The sequence below is a fragment of the Diachasmimorpha longicaudata genome, chromosome 16 (assembly GCF_034640455.1).
Source record: "Diachasmimorpha longicaudata isolate KC_UGA_2023 chromosome 16, iyDiaLong2, whole genome shotgun sequence".
Lineage (NCBI taxonomy): Eukaryota > Metazoa > Arthropoda > Insecta > Hymenoptera > Braconidae > Diachasmimorpha > Diachasmimorpha longicaudata.
Genome location: NC_087240.1, coordinates 2,247,338 through 2,267,406, shown reverse-complemented (window position 1 = coordinate 2,267,406; position 20,069 = coordinate 2,247,338). Strand labels below are relative to the sequence as shown.

Sequence of the window (20,069 nt, the reverse complement as noted above, 5' to 3'; positions counted from 1 at the left end):
CTTATTTTCTATTTTCTCCATTAAATGAAGAATTTGTCATAACGGAGCTTGTTCGAGAAATTAGTTAACGGTTCGAATTAATGGAAAATTAATTTGCGGTTACTGAGCTGTAAAGATTGATGATGATTTTCATAAATGTAAAATGATGAATTGTTAAGCAGAAGATTAATTTATCAAGTATGTGACGTTAATGTTTTTGTTGCTATAATTTGTGAAGAATTACATGTGAAGATAATTTGTTGGGACTTAAGTGCATAATGTTAAGTATATTGTATATATATATATTTAGTATATAAGTATTGAGTATGTTGTGTATTGTTATGTCCGGAGAAAGACTTACAACTTATGTGTAAGACTTGATTGTCACATAAAAATTACGATCAATAGATTAAATTGTGTAATTAATTAATTAAAGCTACATATAATTAATTAAATAATTACACACATGCAATTCTACATATAATTAATTAATTATATGTAAAGCTTCGTAAAATTTACTAAACAGCACTAGAAAATTTTGAAGATCTATAATTTTTCATTTGATTTTAAATGAAAAATTGATAGAAATTCGTTAAAAGTTTCTGTCTAGATCAGTTTATTTTATTGTGTCTTCCTTTTTTTATTGTACCGTACAGTAATCTTTCGATAACTCATTGCGATTGTTTAACGACGAGCGCCGAATACAGCCGATTATCGCCGAAGCTGGCCTTCGTCATGAGAAATGTTGCATCACATTTTCAATTGTTACGAATGCCGATGTAGCAGTTTTCCTAAACCGATAAGACAATTTTACTATGCGGTATAGTAATTTTTCTCAGACCCGCAGTTGACGGCAAAATCACTACAGTAATTTTTACCACAATCACACCATAAAAATTATCATATTTTTCTCTTCTCTGATTTTCAAGGTTTTCCCTTCGTCACCAGGAGACTCTGCACGTGGTGCACACCTTCTAGGGTACAATACGACACGGTGGGAGAGAAAGTCGACCCATAATACTGTAAATAGATACAAATCCGAGCAGGGAATACAGAGAACAAGGGACCAATAATATAAACAAATACTTTGGATTTACGGAAAAGGTAAGAAATTCTTTTTCAATATCTTTTCCTCTGCACGTGATATTTCAGTAGTGCTACGGTAAAAAAATTCAGGATTTATCACCATCTACAGTTTCAGCTGAACTATCCTAATGTAAATACGCTGATGAGTGCTAAAAGTTGAAAGCCTCAGCAGTGGAAAGTTGGCTTAGTATTTGGCGGCATTTGAGCCCCTTAGTGTGCCCGATTGCTGTAATCCGAGTGGCTGCACTCTTCATTTCAGGGCTTCTGACTTTCCAGAAGTTGCAATGCCACTTCCACCAGGCTGATCACCTAATCATCACTTCCTCCATCAAAACAAATACTCGAATACTCAGGGCATTGTCATGGACACGGTAATTGCTGTGCATACGCTGCACGTGAAGAGCCGCCATTAGAATAATAAAATTATTGAAGAGGGACTAGGGAAAAAATTAGAGATGTGACAATTACCGTCACCTTTTCGGTCGTATAACGAGTTCAGGGCCATCATATGGTGGAGTTTTTCGAGGGGGACGAGATGGGAAAAGGTACCAAAGGTAATTTAGTGAATATGAAATTTAGATGATTTGGAGTAGAGAAATATTTTAGAACTTTTTTTGTCACATACGACCTTTTTTTACAGATGTGTCTTCAAAATTGAAAAAAAGAGAAATGAGAAGTCGTCGCGGAGAGAAATTATCGTCTGTCAAAGATCTTTGGGATTCGGCGGGAGAATCATCAAAAGATCTGAAGAAGACCTTCCAATGATCCAAAAAGAGTCTGTAGATCTTCCCGAGTCCTTCATAAGATTCATCAAAAGATTGTTGGAAGATCTTCCTGATAATCCAAAAAAATTCTGCAGAAGATTTTGGCGAGATAATATTTTTTTCTGAAGATGTTTTGAATTTGATTTTGGAGAATATTTTTAAAAAGCTCAGTCGGAGACTGCGGAAGTTTTTTTTCATTTTTACTCAAGTATTTCTCTCCGAGTGTCTTGAAACAAAAATTGTTCTCCGAAGATTATCCCAAGAATTCTTTAGGAAAGATCTTCAAGGATCTTCAAGGATTCTTTAGGAAAGATCTTTCTGATGATCCTAAAAGATTCTAAAGAATCCTTTTGAATTATCAGAAAGATCTTCGGAAGATTCAAAAAGATTCTTTAGAAAATTTTCATAAAACTATCTTTTTCTGAAGATCTTGCGATTTTGATTTATAAAATATTTTGAAAAATCTCTCTTCATAACATATCTCCAACCAAAAACGGTCTTCGCAAGATCTTCCTAAGAATCTCTTGGCGTCACCAGCGAGATCTTCCAAACATCGTCCGATGAATCTTCTGAATACTTCGAAAATTTCTTCGATGGACAAAAATCCCGTGTCTCGATAAAATATCTAAAACAAAAACATTTTTTAGATCAACGGACCCGTCTAGGTCCCCAACATGATCCGTTCCTTAAACGCAGATTCTTCATTCCTGAGGAGAGACTTTTATTAGAGACCAAAATATCCGTAAAATTGGGGTTGACAGACACGTTTAGTCCCCCCCCCCCCCCCAATCCTCCTTCCCAATCAAATTTGTGCGATAAACCTCATCATGTCCCTCGTCCAATATTGAAGATACATTTATGGAAAACGCTCGTCCCAAATTTTCGCGCAATTTTCGTTAAAGATTTCTCCCCGCGCATGTGACAGGCTCAATATCTCGTCATTTGACCGTCATATGACGTCTTAAAATTTTTACATCACAGAGAAATCGACTTTTCTCTCACTTTTGCTCACGACTGTACTGTACTATTACAGTATGATACCCTCGCTTGTCACGTCCACGAGAAAGAAGCCAATTGCGAAAGTGTGCTGTTGCAAAATGCACCAACGCGCATCGAGACTAGGCCTAGGTTGTACATTACAGCGATACTTCACTTCGCCCGACAGTCCATGTTTTCCTGAACCGAGGCCACGATCACGTCCGCAATTGCATTGACGCTAATGCAATAATCAGGAGTACGCCATAACTTGTACTTTCAGTTTAACAATAATTACGTCAGGACGAGTGGATCGATGAAAATTGAGAAATTATTTCAATATTGTCAAGAGTACAATACGATATTCAGTAGATGAAGGGAATTCTCGGGCTTTGAATCGATGACGAAATTGTTTTGCATTATTATTTGCGTTGAAAATTGTATTTTTCTTTATCAATTTTATCCCGAAGGAAATTTACGCAGAGAAAAGTCGAAAAATTACGGTGACAGGCACTAGAATAAAAAAAAAAACTAGAATACTAGAATGTTTTATTTATGCATAAAAATTCCTATCAATACCATAAATGTTGTAATAGATTTTATAATTAATGATCTGTGGCTTCGTAAAATTTACGAAACACCTCTATAAAATTTGAAGGTCTATAATTTTTCATTTGATTTTAAATGAAAAATCGATAGAAATTCTTCAAAAGTTTCTATCCAGATTATTTATTTATTTCATTGTGTCTTCCTTCATTTTTTTTATTGTACCGTACAGTAATCTTTCGATAACTCATTCTGATTGGTTAACGATGAGCGCCGAATACATCCGATTATTCCCGACGTTGGACTCCCTCAGATCTGTAGCATCAGCCGTTTGGTGTTCATCTCCTCGTAGCCATTAGACTTTGAACTTTTACGAGACTGACATAGAAGTTTTCGTAAGCCGATAAAGAAATTTTATCGAGCGACATAGTAATTTACATCATAATGACACTATACAAATTCCCAGATTTTTCTCTCCATGTGAAGACAATTTGTTGGCTTTTGTATCGATGAAGAAATTATTTTCCATGATTATTTACGTAGGAAATATATTATTTACCTCCAGCGATCTTATCCCGAAGGAAATACTATTTCAGTCTGTACCGAAGGTGTTGCAAAATAGTCATCTAATGAGATCGACTCGCCGTTAGTTCGACCGAGCGAGTGAATAGTTTTCTTATTACTTGTACGAGAATAGAAATACCCGCAAACCATGACTCTCCCTATGATCTTACCGCACATTGCCAACGCATTTGGTATTATATTTGTGCTTGTCCCTCGGATAAGGCATTACAATGCAAAATATATTCATGGGAAGTAATAACGTCCGAGGAAATCGGTAGATTTCGACATTTTTTCCTCAACACGAAACCGACTCTTTTACAGTTTACGGATTTCCGGATTCAAAAAAGGTTTATTATGATTCGTTAAAAGTTCCCAAGTAGGAATTAATAATTAGGGTAAGCTTATTAGGACCAGCCTTGGACCAAGAAGGTCAGTTTGGTCCAAAGGTAAGGCCCAACACTGGCCCAACAGTGCAAACCAGGCCTGACCCAACTGCTCTAAACCAACGTCTGACGTCAACCAGGCGTTGGAATTAAACAGACTGGACATCAAAGGTAACACATTTAGATTATTTTTCATTTATAACATTGTTATAAAAATTTACTATCAAATAGTTTAACGGATCTACTTCACGGACTTATACTCTAGCAAACGTGAACGCTGGTTCTACGATTCCAAGGTACCTCGCCGAAGTATTTCATGGGTTAACAGAGCTCGCTGAGACTATTACCATCTGGCCTCGGTCAAACGTGAAGGATTGATACATCCTGCCGTTTGTGGATGTGGTCATCCGAGTGAGGACCTTGATGATGTCTTCTGGAGAGCAGTACAGATATCCCATGATCCACGTTCTTCGCTGGGACACTTGGACACTTACCCCCATACCAAAGTCAATTATTCTTAAAAGACCTCAATGAGGAAGGTTTAGTAACTATAAACAATTTTTTAAAGAAATGTAATATAAATGTGTAACTGCTCAACTCCTGAACATATGATAACAAAAAACTAATTTTGCTAACTCCAAATTACTTCTGTAAACACATGTTTGTGGCTTTATAAACCTGTAGGTTTCAGATGTAAGTTTAAATTAAACAGGCAATTTAACATAATGTGTAAAAAACTTCGTATTGCGTACATTAAGTCGTGCAGATGATGCCTATTTAATTAATAATAACCATTAACATAAAACAATTGTTAATTTTTTTTAATGAAAATGAAAAATAATCGACTTCAATCAGTTTTCCATAATTTAATGGCTCCATTGGTATGACAATTGGCTGAAGTCATAGCTACTCTAGAATGTTCCAAGTCTGGCAACAAGTTTGAACCCGGCTCAATACTGGGCTTCGGTGAACTATTGAAATAACGTTGGCCCTAGATTGGCATCACCATCGGTTGAAGCCAGAGAGCTATGGTAGGATGTACCAGGTGTGTCAGTCTAGAGTCGACCAAGTTTGGTTCTGCTGTCAATGTTTGACAATTCAATAGTTAATGTTTAGTGACAAAATGTTGTTTAATTAATTCATGTGATCCGACTCGTAGAAAATTGTTTTTTAAACCTTCAAAATCGAAGATGACAGAATCAACTTTACTATATCCTCAATATTCAATTTTTTTCTTCCTATCAGTCCCTGTGATAAAAATACTTAGTCTTCTTTCATTTCTATTCTCATAATCCCCTAGAAACTGCCTCACCTTCATCTAAAAACACTTTCACTCGAAAATAAATAATTACCACGTTTTGTTCTTGTTCGTAAATAAAATCCAGCTGAAGCATTGAAATTGTTGGAAAAAAAAATCCTCCAGGTGCTTTCGAACCAGTTTCCTACATGTGTTTGGCACGAGTCGTGAATTAACGTGTCTTAATAAGTCCCACAGCAGAAAATATAATTTTTCCAATTCAATATTCTTCTGATAAAAATTTAGAGCAGATTTTCCAATGGAAATTTCGGGCATTTCGGTGTCCAAAACAAATATTATTGGGAAAATTATATTTTTCTCTCAGTGTAGGTATTTGAATACCTAAAACTTGTTGCACAAATATCCAGATATACTTGATTTTAAGTTTAGGTCGTATAAACCAGTCCTACAACAATAAATATTATGTACCTATGCAGAGGATGAAAATTGTTGCATAGACAGGTCCAACCGTAGATGTACGAACTGGTATTGATCCAACCGGTACAGCCGTCCACAAGAGGAAGAGAGAGAGAGACTGAAAGGGCCCATTGCATTCGAGCTGACGTTTTGCGGTGTCGGGCCACACCGGAAATTGACAAACCGCCTCTAGGCCTGTTCCCTCTCCCCCCCCCTCCCCGTCGGCTTCCTCCTCATCTCCCAACTTTTCCCCCATTTTCCAGTCTCCCTCGATCCTTTCGAACGAAATATCTCATTTGGAAAAAAAAAATCTCTGAAATTGAACGAAAAAAAAAATGGCGAATGGTAATTTCTCCGAGATTATGCGAAAAATTACTTCACGTTTTAATGAAATTTTAATGTCATCCGTTTCTCGTCGTATCTCCCTCGAACCTCTTGAACGAAATTTCTCATTTGGGTGAAAAAATTTCGTGAATCGAATGAAAAAAAATCATTGAAATTGAGTGAAAAAAAATGGCAGAGTAATTTTTTCGAGATTGCACCAAAAATGTCGTCACATTTTTTTGAATTTAATCTTAATGTTATCGTCTCTCTCTCTCTTTCGAACCTTTCGAACAAAATTTCTCATTTAGAGCAAAAAATATGTGAAATTGACTGGCCAAAAAATCTGAAACAACCAAATGACAACAAAAAAAATGGCAAATGCTAATTTCCCCGAGATAACGCGAAAAATTTCCTCACATTCTGATGGAATCTTAATGTCATTCGTTTGTCATCATCTCGACGTACAGACATTAGCTAAATTCCAATGTCTGTAACCTCATACTGGCATCGTATACCACAACTGGTGACTCAAATATAAGTGCTTACTACCACAACTCACTCTTCTCCACTTCTTCTCCCACCACATGCTGCAAAAGATGCAGTAGTTGAATTTATCCCTGGAGTTGAGTGCCTTGAGCTTTCTAAAACACTGCTTACGACATCACTGTGGAGGCACGCGGTCGACCAAGTAATCCAACGGCAAAGTGCGCATGGGAAAAACTTCCTCCGATGTTTTTCCCTTCTAATACAACTCTGCATAACGCCTAGACGGTGGCCTCTGTTGTGGACTTTTAGTAAACCAACGCCTACACCAACGCCCCCAACAGCGCTGATCGCTGTCTGATTATTTTTTTCTTATTCTGCGGTAATTGACGATGTTGAACAAATATCGGAGGGTATCTATGCTTCCGGATGCTAGATGGAAATATGAGTTGGGTTTGCAAGGCTGACTTTGCAAGGTTCGGAGGACTAGATAGGTCTTGACAGAATAGCAAATGACAGATTTTTGGAAGTCGGTGTTATGGGATTCTGGAAAGGAATTGTTAAATAATATCAAAACGATTCGAGTATGAACTTATATCTTTCTCCTATGATGCCTTCTGATCATCTGATTCTTATACGGAGAGAAAAATATGAGCTGTTGACCTGAAAATAATTACTATACTGCATAGTAAAATTTGTTTATCGGCGGCGGAAAATTTCTATATCAGATTCGTAAAAATTTAAAGTCTGATGCAACATTTCGTATGATAAAGTCCAACGTCGGTAATAATCGGATGTATTCGGCAATAATCGGATGCATTCGGCACTCATCGTTAACCAATCACACTGAGTTATCGGAAGATTACTGTACGGCACAATAAAAAAAGGAAGACACAATAAAATAAACTGATCTAGACAGAAACTTTTAAAGAATTTTTATCAATTTTTCATTTAAAATCAAATGAAAAATGATAGACCTTTAAAATTTATAGCACTGTTTAGTAAATTTTACGAAGCCACATGTGATTAATTACAAAATTTACTCTATTGATGGGAATTTTTATGTGTGAGTAAAAGACATTTCATTGCACCTCGATTCTACGGCCCGATACAGTAATTTTTCACAGACTTTTTTCTCCGTCCATCATCCATTTGACAAAAAGCCTTTGTTCACTCATTCCTCTCTGTTTCTGTTTATTAAAACTATTCTAAAAATTCCGGAACTGTTCTGAGAAAAACTATGAAATACTGACGTCGACTGAAAACAGCTATGGTCACAGGATTAATTTTTGTCCAGACATACCAAGCACTCTCAATAGGTCTCTTCCGAACATACGCAATGTAACTATTGGGATATATCGTCAGCTAAATACAATCCTGAACGAAAAAAACGTGCATCCCATGTCCATAACGATCTATGGGTGATATTGGAATATGGGATTGAAATAAGCAACACTGTTGTTTCTTTTGAACACTTTATATTTAATCGATATACTTGGCCCTACGTATGTCAGGAGGTATGTTCCTCTAGAAATTCTAACGATAGACTAAACTTAAAGATAGGATTTTGGGCCTCATGGACCAGACCATTTCCACCCCCGAAAAGGTTTTTATGTCATAGCCCCATGGCCACTTCTGGTCTCCAAATGTTGCTAAGCAAGACGGGTAATAAAAACTTTTCCCCTTTTTTTCATACATTCGGGGCCCTACCACCATAAAGTTCTGGAACATATTTTCCAGAGGAGAAAGAGTGAATTTTGTATTTGGGGAAATCTCCAAAAATTCAACAGGTGATTTTATGGGTGAAAATTCTGAGAAGTTTGGAGTGTGATGTGCATGTTCTGTTTTCTTGGGTCTAAACAGAGGTGCATAGGGGGTCATTATTAATATGAGTCATCAGGTCCAGGGTGTTGTAGCCCTTTAGTCTTTTAGTCTAAGGAAAGAAACCAGATCGGTTGTGCCTTTCGAGCGTATAAAATAACATTCCCACGTTTGGATCATTCCAACAATCCCATTTCCACTATAAAAGTTATTATGTCATAGAACCTGATAAAACTAAAACGATTAAGTACAACTGATTGTGGTGTTGTGATCATGTGCCAGTCCCATTAGTGACCGGACCTTTAGCTGAACTTAAAACCACTCATCACCTTATTCTTGTAATAACCTTATCAATAGTCTACGCTGCAACCTTACGCGTAGGCTCCATCTGCATCTACAAATAACGTCGCGCATGTGTGATTAGTTAAATCAGCCACAAGGTTTTCACACGTCACCAGTTCCCCTATAGTTGAAGGTTCAACATTAAAGATCATTCAAACTTATTCGATACGAGACCGAATGCGCGCTTCGCGCGCCCTATTTTCATTTCCCGCCTCAAACACATTGACCAATTAGGAGAAAGTCTTACACATGAAGTTAGTCGATGACTTCTGTGGTTAATTTAATTTAATTCATGTGCTTGTGCTTTCATAGACTGATGAAGGGCGATCACACCGTAAATGAACGAATGTGAAAGTCGTTGGTTATAAATATGATGAGAGAGGTAACTTGATTCACAATGGATGCTTTTAGGAATACGAACGTTTTCGCCTTTTCGACTAACGCGAAACTTCATTCATTTAATCGGCCAATGGGAAAGACCTTACGCCATTTCGACTCGGACGAACTTCATTTATGTGCTTCTGCTTTCATAAATAGGAAAATATATTTCCACATGTATTTTCCCTCCCTGCGGGTATTAATTTCAACCTAGAAACCAAACAAAAACCCTTCCTTACTGACCCCCCCCTCTCCCCCCGAAAAAAAATAATTAGATAAAAATTAGACCTCCAGAGGGCGAAACATGAGACAAAATGACAATCAACCCCTTTCTAAATCAAACTTTCTTGGAAAAATTAAACTTAGGAAGCTAATTTTTATGATAAAATTAACCTTCATCCCTTATTTCGCCCCCTGGAGGTCTAATTTTTACCTAAAATTTCTTTTCGTGAATCTTTACAAAGTGGAAACAACATTTCAGTTGCATGATGCACGTCAGAATCAAAACAAATAATCGGTAAATCATGAGAGCAATCGAAAGTGTGTGAAACCGGTGAAACCGGCAACCTTTACCTTCTACCGTGGACCGGGCCACTTTTCCCCTCCTTAACCTCCCTCCCCTCACATCGCCCCCCCCCTGCCCCCCGGACCGACCTCTCACGCTCAAGTTCACCAATCGTTTCATTCACGAATTTCACATTCACGGCCACGGCCACGCGACGATACTTTTGCTTACGTTGGCATATTACGTATGAAGTACAGCGGATAACTACTGCACACGCGGACCACACCTCCTGAGCGAGTAGATCACCAGAGGAATAAAAAAAAAATTACGTGGGAGTTGCAGACGAAGAAAAAACGAGAAATCGGTATTCATAAACATAAATTAATTCATAGATTAGTGAGTGGATGGAAGCACGCGCCAATGGGCTCGTGAGAATAGCCGTGAATAAATTAATGTGATTAATTGGAGAAGTAAATGTGGGAAAATGATCGTGAATATCGATGAATCAATCATCCGAGTGGATATGGTTTTTTTTTCTGATCTGGATAACAGTGGGATGGTCTGTGGGAGTTGATAAAGTAATGAGGCGTAAGCAATTCTTGGAGTGGAAGGTTTGTTTTATATGAATTCTAGGGAATCTTTGTAGATTACTAGAGGATAAGATGCGATATTATCGAATTGGGGAATTTCAAGATTGGAGACTGGTACATGAAGAGAAGTTTGTGAAAAATTGATGTGTCGAGCGCTGGAATCGAAGGACAAGGGAATGTCTGTTGGTTACAGATAGAAATTACTATCAATAGAGTAAATTTTGTAATTAATTATATGTAGCTTCGTAAAATTTACTAAATAACACTATAAAAATTTGAAGGTCTGGCACTTTTTATTTGATTTAAAATGAAAAATTGATAGAAATTCTTTAAAAGTTTCTGTCCAGATCAGTTTATTTTATTGTGTCTTCCTTCATTTTTTTATTATACCGTACAGTAATCTTTCGATAACTCATTGTGATTGGTTAACGATGAGCGCCGAATATAGCCGATTATTCCCGACATCGGTCTTTGTCATCAGAAATGTTGCATGAGACGTTGAATTTTTACGAGGCCGACGTAGTTCTCCTAAACCGATAAAGAAATTTTACTATGAGGCATAGTAATTTTTCTCAGACCTGCAGTTTGCGCCGATATTGTCAAGCAGAACAGTAATTTCTATTGGAATCACACTATAAAAATTCTCTGATTCTTCTCTCTAGACTGACACACCTGGTACATCCTATCATAGCTCTCTGCCGTCAACCGATAGTGATGCCAACCTTGAGCCAACGTTATTTCAATAGTTCACCGAAGCCCAGTATTGAGCCTAATTCAACCTTGTTGCCAGGCTTGGAACATTCTAGAGTAGCTCTGGGGTCAGCCAAAGTTCATACCGATGAACTCATAAAATTATGGAAAATTGATTGAAGTCAATTATTTTTCATTTGTATTTAAAAAATCAATAATTATCTTATATTAATGATTGATTCATTTCAATTTGATTAACTAGATAGACATCACCTGCACGACTTAATGTATGAAATACGAACTTTGTTATAAATTATATTCAAAGATTTTTACAACAATGTTATTAACGGAAAATAAAATAAATATGTGTTCATTTTGATTTCCATTATATTTAATTCCAAGACCTGATTGACGACAGACTCTGATTTAGATTAACTTGGATCAGGCCAGCGGTACACTGCTGGGCCTATGTTGGGCCTCAGCATATGCCACGCTAGGCCCAAGCTATGACGCCAGTCTAGGAATAGGCTTGGCTTGTCTTGGTCCAATTGTTAATTCCTACCTCAAGAGTCAGTTGGGTTCTGTGTTACTGAACAAGAAAATGCGGTACTATAGAATTATCGATGGTCGTTACTGTCAAAAGGTAATAAAAATGATCTTCCTATGATATTATCATTCCATACCAGGATCGACTTATAGCAGAACACTAATCATTCATAAACGCGCGTAAGGCCCACGTTATTGTTCTAATATACATTACAATAATTAATAATATATAATAATATATAATAATATATAATAATATCTGCAAATATATTAAATTCTAACTGACCTATTTAGTATATTCTAATGAAAGTTCAAGTCTATGATAAGCGAAATGGATTGACAACGCAAACCGTTACACCGCGTCTTTTAATATAGGAATTTGTCACTGAGAAATGAATGAATCGTCATTCATTGAATTACAAAAAGACCACTCAATGCCTCTGTCAACTAGAAAATGAACCTCGCCCACTCATGATTATGGACGTGACACCATAACGGATATTGCATAACTTTATCGTGACAAAAAGAAACGTTTAATGACGCGATATCTACGGTTGCCATACCGCAAGCTGATTTCCTCAAGATTTCCAGTGAAGCTGTCCCCACGCCTGATTGACGAACCTGACTCAATCAAGTGAATGAGGGAAATGCCCAACTTTCTGATCACACAGTGAAAAAAATATGTAAATGACAATTAAATATTCTTGTGACAAGAATTTACAGCGAAATTTCGGGTATTTGTTTGTGTTATTAATGATTCAGAGGCCGAATAAGTTTAAATAATTCTTTATTCGTGTAAAACACTAAAATTTTTAATAAATAGAGATGAGTATGAAGCAGCGGGATCCTTTTAGATGGGTTGAAGTTACTCGTGTAATGAGGGTTTTGGAACTGAACTGGATAGGTAATGAAGGGATGTCTTAATGAAAGGGTATTGACAGTGCTTGATGTGTGTGAACAAAAATGAATCGTCTGTCTATAGCTGTTTTCAGTCCATCTCAGTATGTTATAGTTTTTATAGTTTTTCTCCTAACATTACCGAAATGTTTAGAATATTTTTAATGAATAGAACCAGAGAAGAATCAGAAAGGAATGAATGAACAAGGGCCTCCTGTCAAATAGGTCTAGGAGTGTGAAAATATTGGTGACTAAGAGTTAGTTCCTCTGGAGATATCATGGGAGGAAGCTATACCTTCTGCGTGCGATAATAAAGAATTAAAGTTAATAGTTAAATCGTTTTTTATATTATTGAGACAATCCCTATCGATAATCCAAGAGACCCATTCAACAAAAGGTCCTTGTTTTCTCATTTCTTTCTTTTCCTTCTATGTTTCTGTTTATTAAAACTATTCTAAACATTCCGACACTATTTTGAGAAAAACTATAACATACTGACATGGACTAAACGAAGCTATAGACAGACGATTCATTTTTTTTCACACATACCATGCACTCTCAATATACAATGTATATTGATCCATCTTGAGTCCGATATGTTCCTCCAGACTGACGGGCCCAGGATAACCCGAACGTTGATTTCATTGTCGAAACGAAAATTGATTCAAATTTTATATGAAAAATAATTTTGAACATTCAGAAAAATTCAAAAATTGAGAAAAATTTTATTCATTTAAAATTAAATATAACTTAAAATTTATATTTAATTCAATAATTTGAGGAAAATTTATTTAAATTTATTTATATATATTCAATTTAAAGTTCAGAAAATTCACAATTTTTTTTCCCACATAATTATCTGGTTCATAAATTACGTAGTTCGATGTACCCAATTATATTCCACGAAAATACTCTAAGAAGTTATTAATGATGATCAATTGTTGGGGAATTATCGGACAATGTTAAGGGTTGATCGAAGATCGTCGGTCAAGCCTCGATCGAGGCTGGAAAGTCCAGACACTTACGGAGTTTTCCAGGTTCTCCAAAGCTTGGTTGAACCTTGAAAATTAAGGCTCGATCCACTTTCATCAATTCTCAATCAACCTCCATTCAATCTTCAATCTCAAAACAGACGAATTGAAGCCAAAACGATATTTTATGGAAAAAATGTGAAACTTAAGAAATCCCCAACTGCCAATAAGATCAATAAAGACTCTCTACCTAAATATGAAAATTTCCTTGTTCTTCTGATCCGATCCTGTCTCACCTCGTGATCAGAAACTCATTCACGCGACTAAAAACTGTGACTAGAAACTCCCTCAACAACTAAATTCTTCAAAACTCTAATTTCATCAACGATTCAATGTCTTAATTATTCAGAATTCAACTTAAGTCGCCATATGACTTACCATCAGACTAAAACCTTCAATTCCATCATTTCCTCCTGCAAAATTTTCATTTTCCAAAAAAACTAATTCTGATCCCCTCAATATCGACCTCACCCAGACCCCAACGCTTTACATTTCCCAAAATATTTCTCTCCCCTTTCAAAAAAATCAAATCCAAATTTTTTCTCCTATAACAACTTCCACGACCAGTTGAAAAAGCTCTCAATGACCTTCACTTGACCTTTCCATTTATTTTCCGCCTTCCATTCAGACCACTGGGCTTAGCTGCTCATAAACTGTCGCCTCTACCGTAATCCATGTCTCATCCTTCCGCAAAATAAAAGAAAAAAAAAACCTATCACTAATGGAATTCCCTAATGAAACCCGTAGAAAAGTGGGAATTCATCGACTGCCGTTTCCACGGTTTCCAACGCCCTCAAAAACTCGAACATTGGGCTCCTCTGGCTCACGCTTCGTGTTTTGTATCGAACCCTGCGAGTATCGAACCCCCAGCTCAATCCCATCTCTCTGTTGGGATCCCGACAACTCCCTCATTCCATCCCTCTCCCTTCCTCCTACGGTCATGTATAAGGTACGAGTGCGAGAAACGCCAGTGAGTGTAATCATCGAGAGGCGCATGTGTGTTTGTGTATGTAAGTGCACACGCGACAACCAACTGCACGCATTCGTGTACCATCCGTCGTTCAACTACGCGGTGCAACGACCCCGATGGTGCCTTAGTTGGGCGATTTTTATTCTGTCAATTTTTTCAAAACGAAACATCTAAACAATATCATAAACCATTTGACAATAAGCTTAAATTATTTATTTATCGCGCCCAGAAGGTACGCCTTCATCCTATGATGGCTCCAGAGCAACTGGACCCATTTCGCAAAAGGTCCTTGTTTATTCATTCCTTTCTTTTCCTTCTCTGATTCTGTTTATTAAAAATATTCTAAACATTGCGGTACTGTTCTGAGAAAAACCATAAAATATTGACATGGACTGAACACAGCTAGGGGCAGACGGTTAATTTTTGTCCACCCATACCAAGCACTATCAATAAGGCCCAGTTGGATACACTAAACTATCTGGAATAAAATTTTTTTGTTTTTCTATTTTATTTGCAATTTTCATGCAGCAAAAAAATGAAAATTTGCGGAAAAGAAAGTTTTAAAAAACTAAAATTATAAAACGTCCCCTTTTTAATTTATATGCTAGGGTAATTGCAATAAATTCAAAGTAAATGATTTACCGAGGGGTTTCAGGTAAATTATTTCAAAATATCGTTCTACAAAAATTAGTAATTATTTTTTCCAATTTTTTAATATCAATAGCTTAACTCTATTATGCATCGAACTCTGAGAATTTGAAAACTTTTCTTGAGGTCGTAATTAGCTGTCACTTTAGCGCATTAGGGGCGGGAGGGAGGAATGGGGGTGAAGGGGAAATATTCCGAATGTAAATCATTTTAGAATCAATATGTAAAAACCAATTGTAAAATATTGTTCTGTGAAATTTTTTTTTTAATATTTTTAGAATTTTTTTAATTACGATAGTGTCAGTGTCAAATCTCGAAAACTCTAGAAATTTGAAAAATTTAATTGATGGGGCTATCGACTGTCACTTTATGGCGGAAAAGGGGGAGGGGTGGACAAATTCCTGTCGCTATTTGGTAGATTTCAAAGTGACAGTTCATCATGACTTCAATGAAATTTTTCTAATTTTAGGACTAGGGTAATTAAAAACTTTCTAATTATAAAATCACTGAGACACTTTTAAATAAATGAAAAGGCAAGTTCTATACTTTTAATTTTTTTTTTTAGTTTTTCTCGTGATTTTTAAAATTTTTTCTGTACATTTCTTCCTTAATGCAGGATTGCACCAAAGTTTTCGATAAAATATAAAATCAAAAACTGTCTATTCCAGATAGTTCAGTCTATCAAACTGGGATTTAACTGTTTAACGCGTCAGTGGAGGGGGAATAACGTTGAAAGTTTAACGCCACTCGGAAAGAGAAGAGCAAGAGAGAAAGAGAAACACAACTAAAATGTCCGTTTCCGTAACCCAGAGATTTTCCTTAGAATTAGACATATTTTCCTCCCCCCTGATTTATCAAACGCATATATTTTATACTCATTCGAAAGAATATTAAATTAGCTTCAAAATGGTACCTGATTTATCGATTACTCATCATTTTTAGTTGAGTTATGAGAATTTGAAGAATAAAACAAGATTTTCATGTTTCTCTTAAAATTCAAATTCGGTTGAATTTTTCATTACTCCTCATTGACATTAATGTGTATATTTATATGTAATTTCGAAGGTTATTTAATGTTCTTCAAAATGGTGCGTGATAAATGTAATTCAGTCACATTTGTAAGGAATTATTCGAGTTTGTTTCAATTTTTAACGTGATGTCATACTGAAATCATATTCTATCATATGAAATTAAATTTGAGATCGAAAAATGATAGAAAAAAAACTTTATCACTCCTCAATTCATATCACTACTTACACTGACAACAGTAATAGACAATCACTTAAAAATAGATGTAAGACCTTTAACATCGTATTTTAGTTGTCAACATCCAATTGTAAATATTATAGATATTAAAATATCAGAGACAAGCGATGATAATTAATATGGGCTTTTTCTAGTAATAAACTTTTACAAATGTGAATTTAAAAAAGTGTTGGTCACTCCACCATTTTCTTATATTTTGTTGTTCGCTATTTTTTTTCTCACACGAAATGATACGCATTTCTTGGAATATTAGTAACAATTTCACTTTTTTCGAACTTAGAGACTCCACGCACTCATTTTTTTTCGAACTTCTGAGAGTCGGTTCGCCGCCAAATTATCAAAAATGATATCAGTCGAAAGAAAGAGATAGAGTTCAAGGAAAGCAGGGAAATATCGAATATTGAAGTTTGTTTTGACGTATGATATGGTCTGTTGATGATGAAATCATCATCGAGGTGGGAATTGAACGAAATTTTGATGAAAAAAATTGGAAAAAAAATTTTATTCATGGACAGTTGTTGATTGTTTATTTTTAGGGGAGGTTTTGAATGCCATTTGGGGGGTAAGAGATTATGAAATTTTGGGGTTCAGTGAAATTTTAGGGAAATTCGAGCATTTGAAGCGCAGTCTGCAATTTATTGAAATTTACAAACTAATATTAATATTCGGTTGCAAGTTCTGAATGAAGGAATGAAGTTTGCTTTGACGTATGACGTCTGTTGACATCGTAAATTGACAATGAAATCATGAACGAGGTGTGAATTAAACGAAATTGCGATGAAAAATATTGAGTTACATTAGCGGAAAAAAATTCAGGGATAGTTGATTGTTGATGTTTATTAGGGGAGGATTTGAATGTTATTTGAGGGGTGAGAAATTATGAAATTTTAGGGTTCAGTGAAACTTTAGGGAAATTCCAAAATTTTGAGCGACATGAAGATGTGAATTCCGGTATTTTATTAAATCTATAATTTCATGAATATTCGGTGTCAACATACATTGAATTTTCAATGAAATCGAAAATTTCATGATTATGACGTCTGAATCTAATTCAATACCACTTCCTCCAAATTCAAGAATATGTTTAGCCGAATTTTTTAGTTTTCTATGTATTTTCAGGAGAAAATGAAACGAAAAGAGATAGTTCTTTTCGATTTTCCAATGAAAGTCTGAATTTTCAAGACCAAATTACATTGAAATTTCGGTGGAATCATGATACGATGAAAATTTTCAAAATTTATCCGGGGGGACTTTCCGCGAATATTGTTGAAAGAATATTTTCACGTGTCACCCGCCCTTCCCTGCCCTGAACCTCTCTGGTTCCCCAGATGAATTCAATAAAATAAATCCATCCAGAGTATTTATCAAGATATATTCTTCGCAAAAATCACAAGTCGAACCTACACCTTTCATTCGGTCCCTGAAAAACCTCCCAGGGCACCTGGTCCTCTTCATTCACCCTCCACCTCCATCAAACCTACCTCTAATAACCAAATAAACAACAAATCCTCAATCTCCACCCCCTTGACCCCAATTTCCTACCACCTTCAACCACCTCCCAGACGAACTTTCAAAAACCCCTTCCTGGAAGACGTTCCCCTTTCCCAACACGACTGAAGCCCCTCATTCCCAACCCCCAAATATTTTTCGACTTCCAGAAGACTAAAATCTCGAAATCACTGATCACTGCCCCCAAACCCCTCCCAAAAAAATCGAAAAAACCCCCCAAAACTCCATAAATTTCATTGGACTCACCTGTCGGAGCTCTCGGAGCTGTCGTATCGATCGGCGCACCGTTTCTTGCCGCAGGGTCCAACGAGGGTGTCTTCAGCGGTCCTGATCTGTCCCTTGTATGGGCTACCTAGCCTGGCAACAAGCTCACTCCCATTACCATCCGTATGTTTACTCTGTTTTATTTCCTTCATTGTTTCTGGTATAGCTGATACAGCAACAGCAGCAGCAGCAGCATCAACAACAGTAACATTTACCCCACCATCTCCAACCTCACGTACCACATCACTGACACAATCACCACCATCACTCTTGCCAGCAACACCACCCAACACCACAATCCCCTCATCTCCATCATCTGGCATTTTCGTCGTACACCTCTCAATCACCAATTTTCTATCACAATCACCATTTACCAACAATTTATCATCACCACTGATCATATTCAACGGTACATTACTCCCCTTAACGTTCACGGCTTTACCATTCACCATATAAACATTCACAATATCATTGTTATCCCGTTTATTTAAACAATCAACATTCAACCCATCACTCATCACACCATTGCATCTCTCTACATTATCAACATCACGACTATTGTCACTGGCACTTGTATCACTTTTATCATTGCAACACGATGTGTCAAGGACAAAAGCCTGATGTTGGAGATGATGAACGACAAGTGCCGTCAACGGAGACTGATGCTCCACTACGCGCTTTTTGTGTCGTTCACGCGGCACGCGACTCTCGTCGCACAGGTCGGTGGCCGCGGCTTCCTCCGCGGGAGACCGCCAGTCTGCCATTTTGATGAGGCCCTGTATAATCGCAAAATCACAATTTATCAGCTCAATTTTATTACTCTTCTCAAATTAAACAAACCTCACGGATAACTCAATCACCTTGTTTATTAATTATCATTAAAATCGATAGTCAATCGGGGATTAAATTATTATTCGTCATTCGACACAGCAGCACTGTGGAGTGAGCACACCGGGGGCCGTGCCACTAGCACACTCGTTGTGTTTCCTTGGAACGACGCGCTACGTGCCCCCTCTGTTCTCCCCCACTCCTTGATTATTATTTTTTTTTTCCCCGCCTCGTCCCCACCCACCCGCTGGCGGCTCTGCCGGTAACTTTCCCTCTCTGTTGCTCGCACGAAGCGGAGGATCGCCACTCCCTTCGGTCACACGTCGTCCGGTCTCACTCGGTTGTGAACACTCGCGAGGGGCGACACGGGGAGAGGCTGCTCCCACCACGATAACCTGCGCGCGACTCCGTGGCTGCGCCACTGCCGCGTTCCTGGGGAGACGAGGGGCGACGATGGGGGACGGAAATGTACGAGTGTTCACGAGGTTGGGGGAGGGGCAGGTTTGGTGGGGGTCGGTATGCGGAGATTTTTATTGGGCGGGGGGGAGTGGGAGAGCCAATGGGGATGGTGGACTAGGGGAATTGGAGAATTTGCTGGAGGCTGGGGAGGGGGGTGAGTTCGGCGGTGGCGTTGGGGTGTGGGACAAGCGTGATAAACGCCTCTGGTGGATTGTGGAGATGGGGGACATTGTAGGGGGCTGGTTGACGGGCGGTCGGTCGAGCAGGTCTCGGGGAGGGGGTGGGTTACTGGCTGATAGTAGAGATGATCGCGGGGTTTTGGGAGTAGTTGGGATTTAGGTGACGGGTGCTGATAGGGTAGGGTAGTGTTGGAGGTTGTTCAGTAGGATTTTGTTTAAATACTGGGTTATGGATTGAATATTGCAGTTTTTGGGAGTTATAATCGATGAGGCTGTCGTTTATTGAAGTGTTTGTTTAGATGAACAACGTAAAATACGGAATTTTAGT

The 20,069-nt window shown here is 37.4% G+C and overlaps 1 protein-coding gene and 1 long non-coding RNA gene across 4 annotated transcripts in view; one reads left to right on the top strand and one right to left on the bottom strand.

The window, feature by feature from the left end:
• The window catches only part of Jing (jing), a 151,747-nt gene extending 132,468 nt beyond the window's left edge, over positions 1-19,279 (bottom strand). The window contains exons 1-2 of one of the 2 annotated variants that reach the window (XM_064135804.1): positions 19,116-19,279; positions 18,258-19,051 (exon numbers count right to left, since the gene is read on the bottom strand). In XM_064135804.1, the coding sequence (XP_063991874.1) occupies positions 18,258-19,039 (782 nt within the window). In that variant the 5' untranslated portion in view covers positions 19,040-19,051; positions 19,116-19,279. The remainder of the gene's footprint in view (positions 1-18,257; positions 19,052-19,115) is intronic. The other variant, XM_064135805.1, reaches the window with a different exon arrangement.
• On the top strand, positions 38-5,188 carry LOC135169881 (uncharacterized). Of its 2 annotated transcripts, none has more exons than XR_010300262.1 (3): positions 38-259; positions 909-1,436; positions 2,863-5,188. It is a non-coding gene; the product is annotated as an uncharacterized LOC135169881 (long non-coding RNA). The 2 variants fall into 2 exon arrangements; XR_010300263.1 differs by lacking the exon at positions 2,863-5,188 and adding an exon at positions 1,706-2,586 and having other exon boundaries at positions 909-1,619.
• Positions 19,280-20,069: the final 790 nt, after the last annotated feature.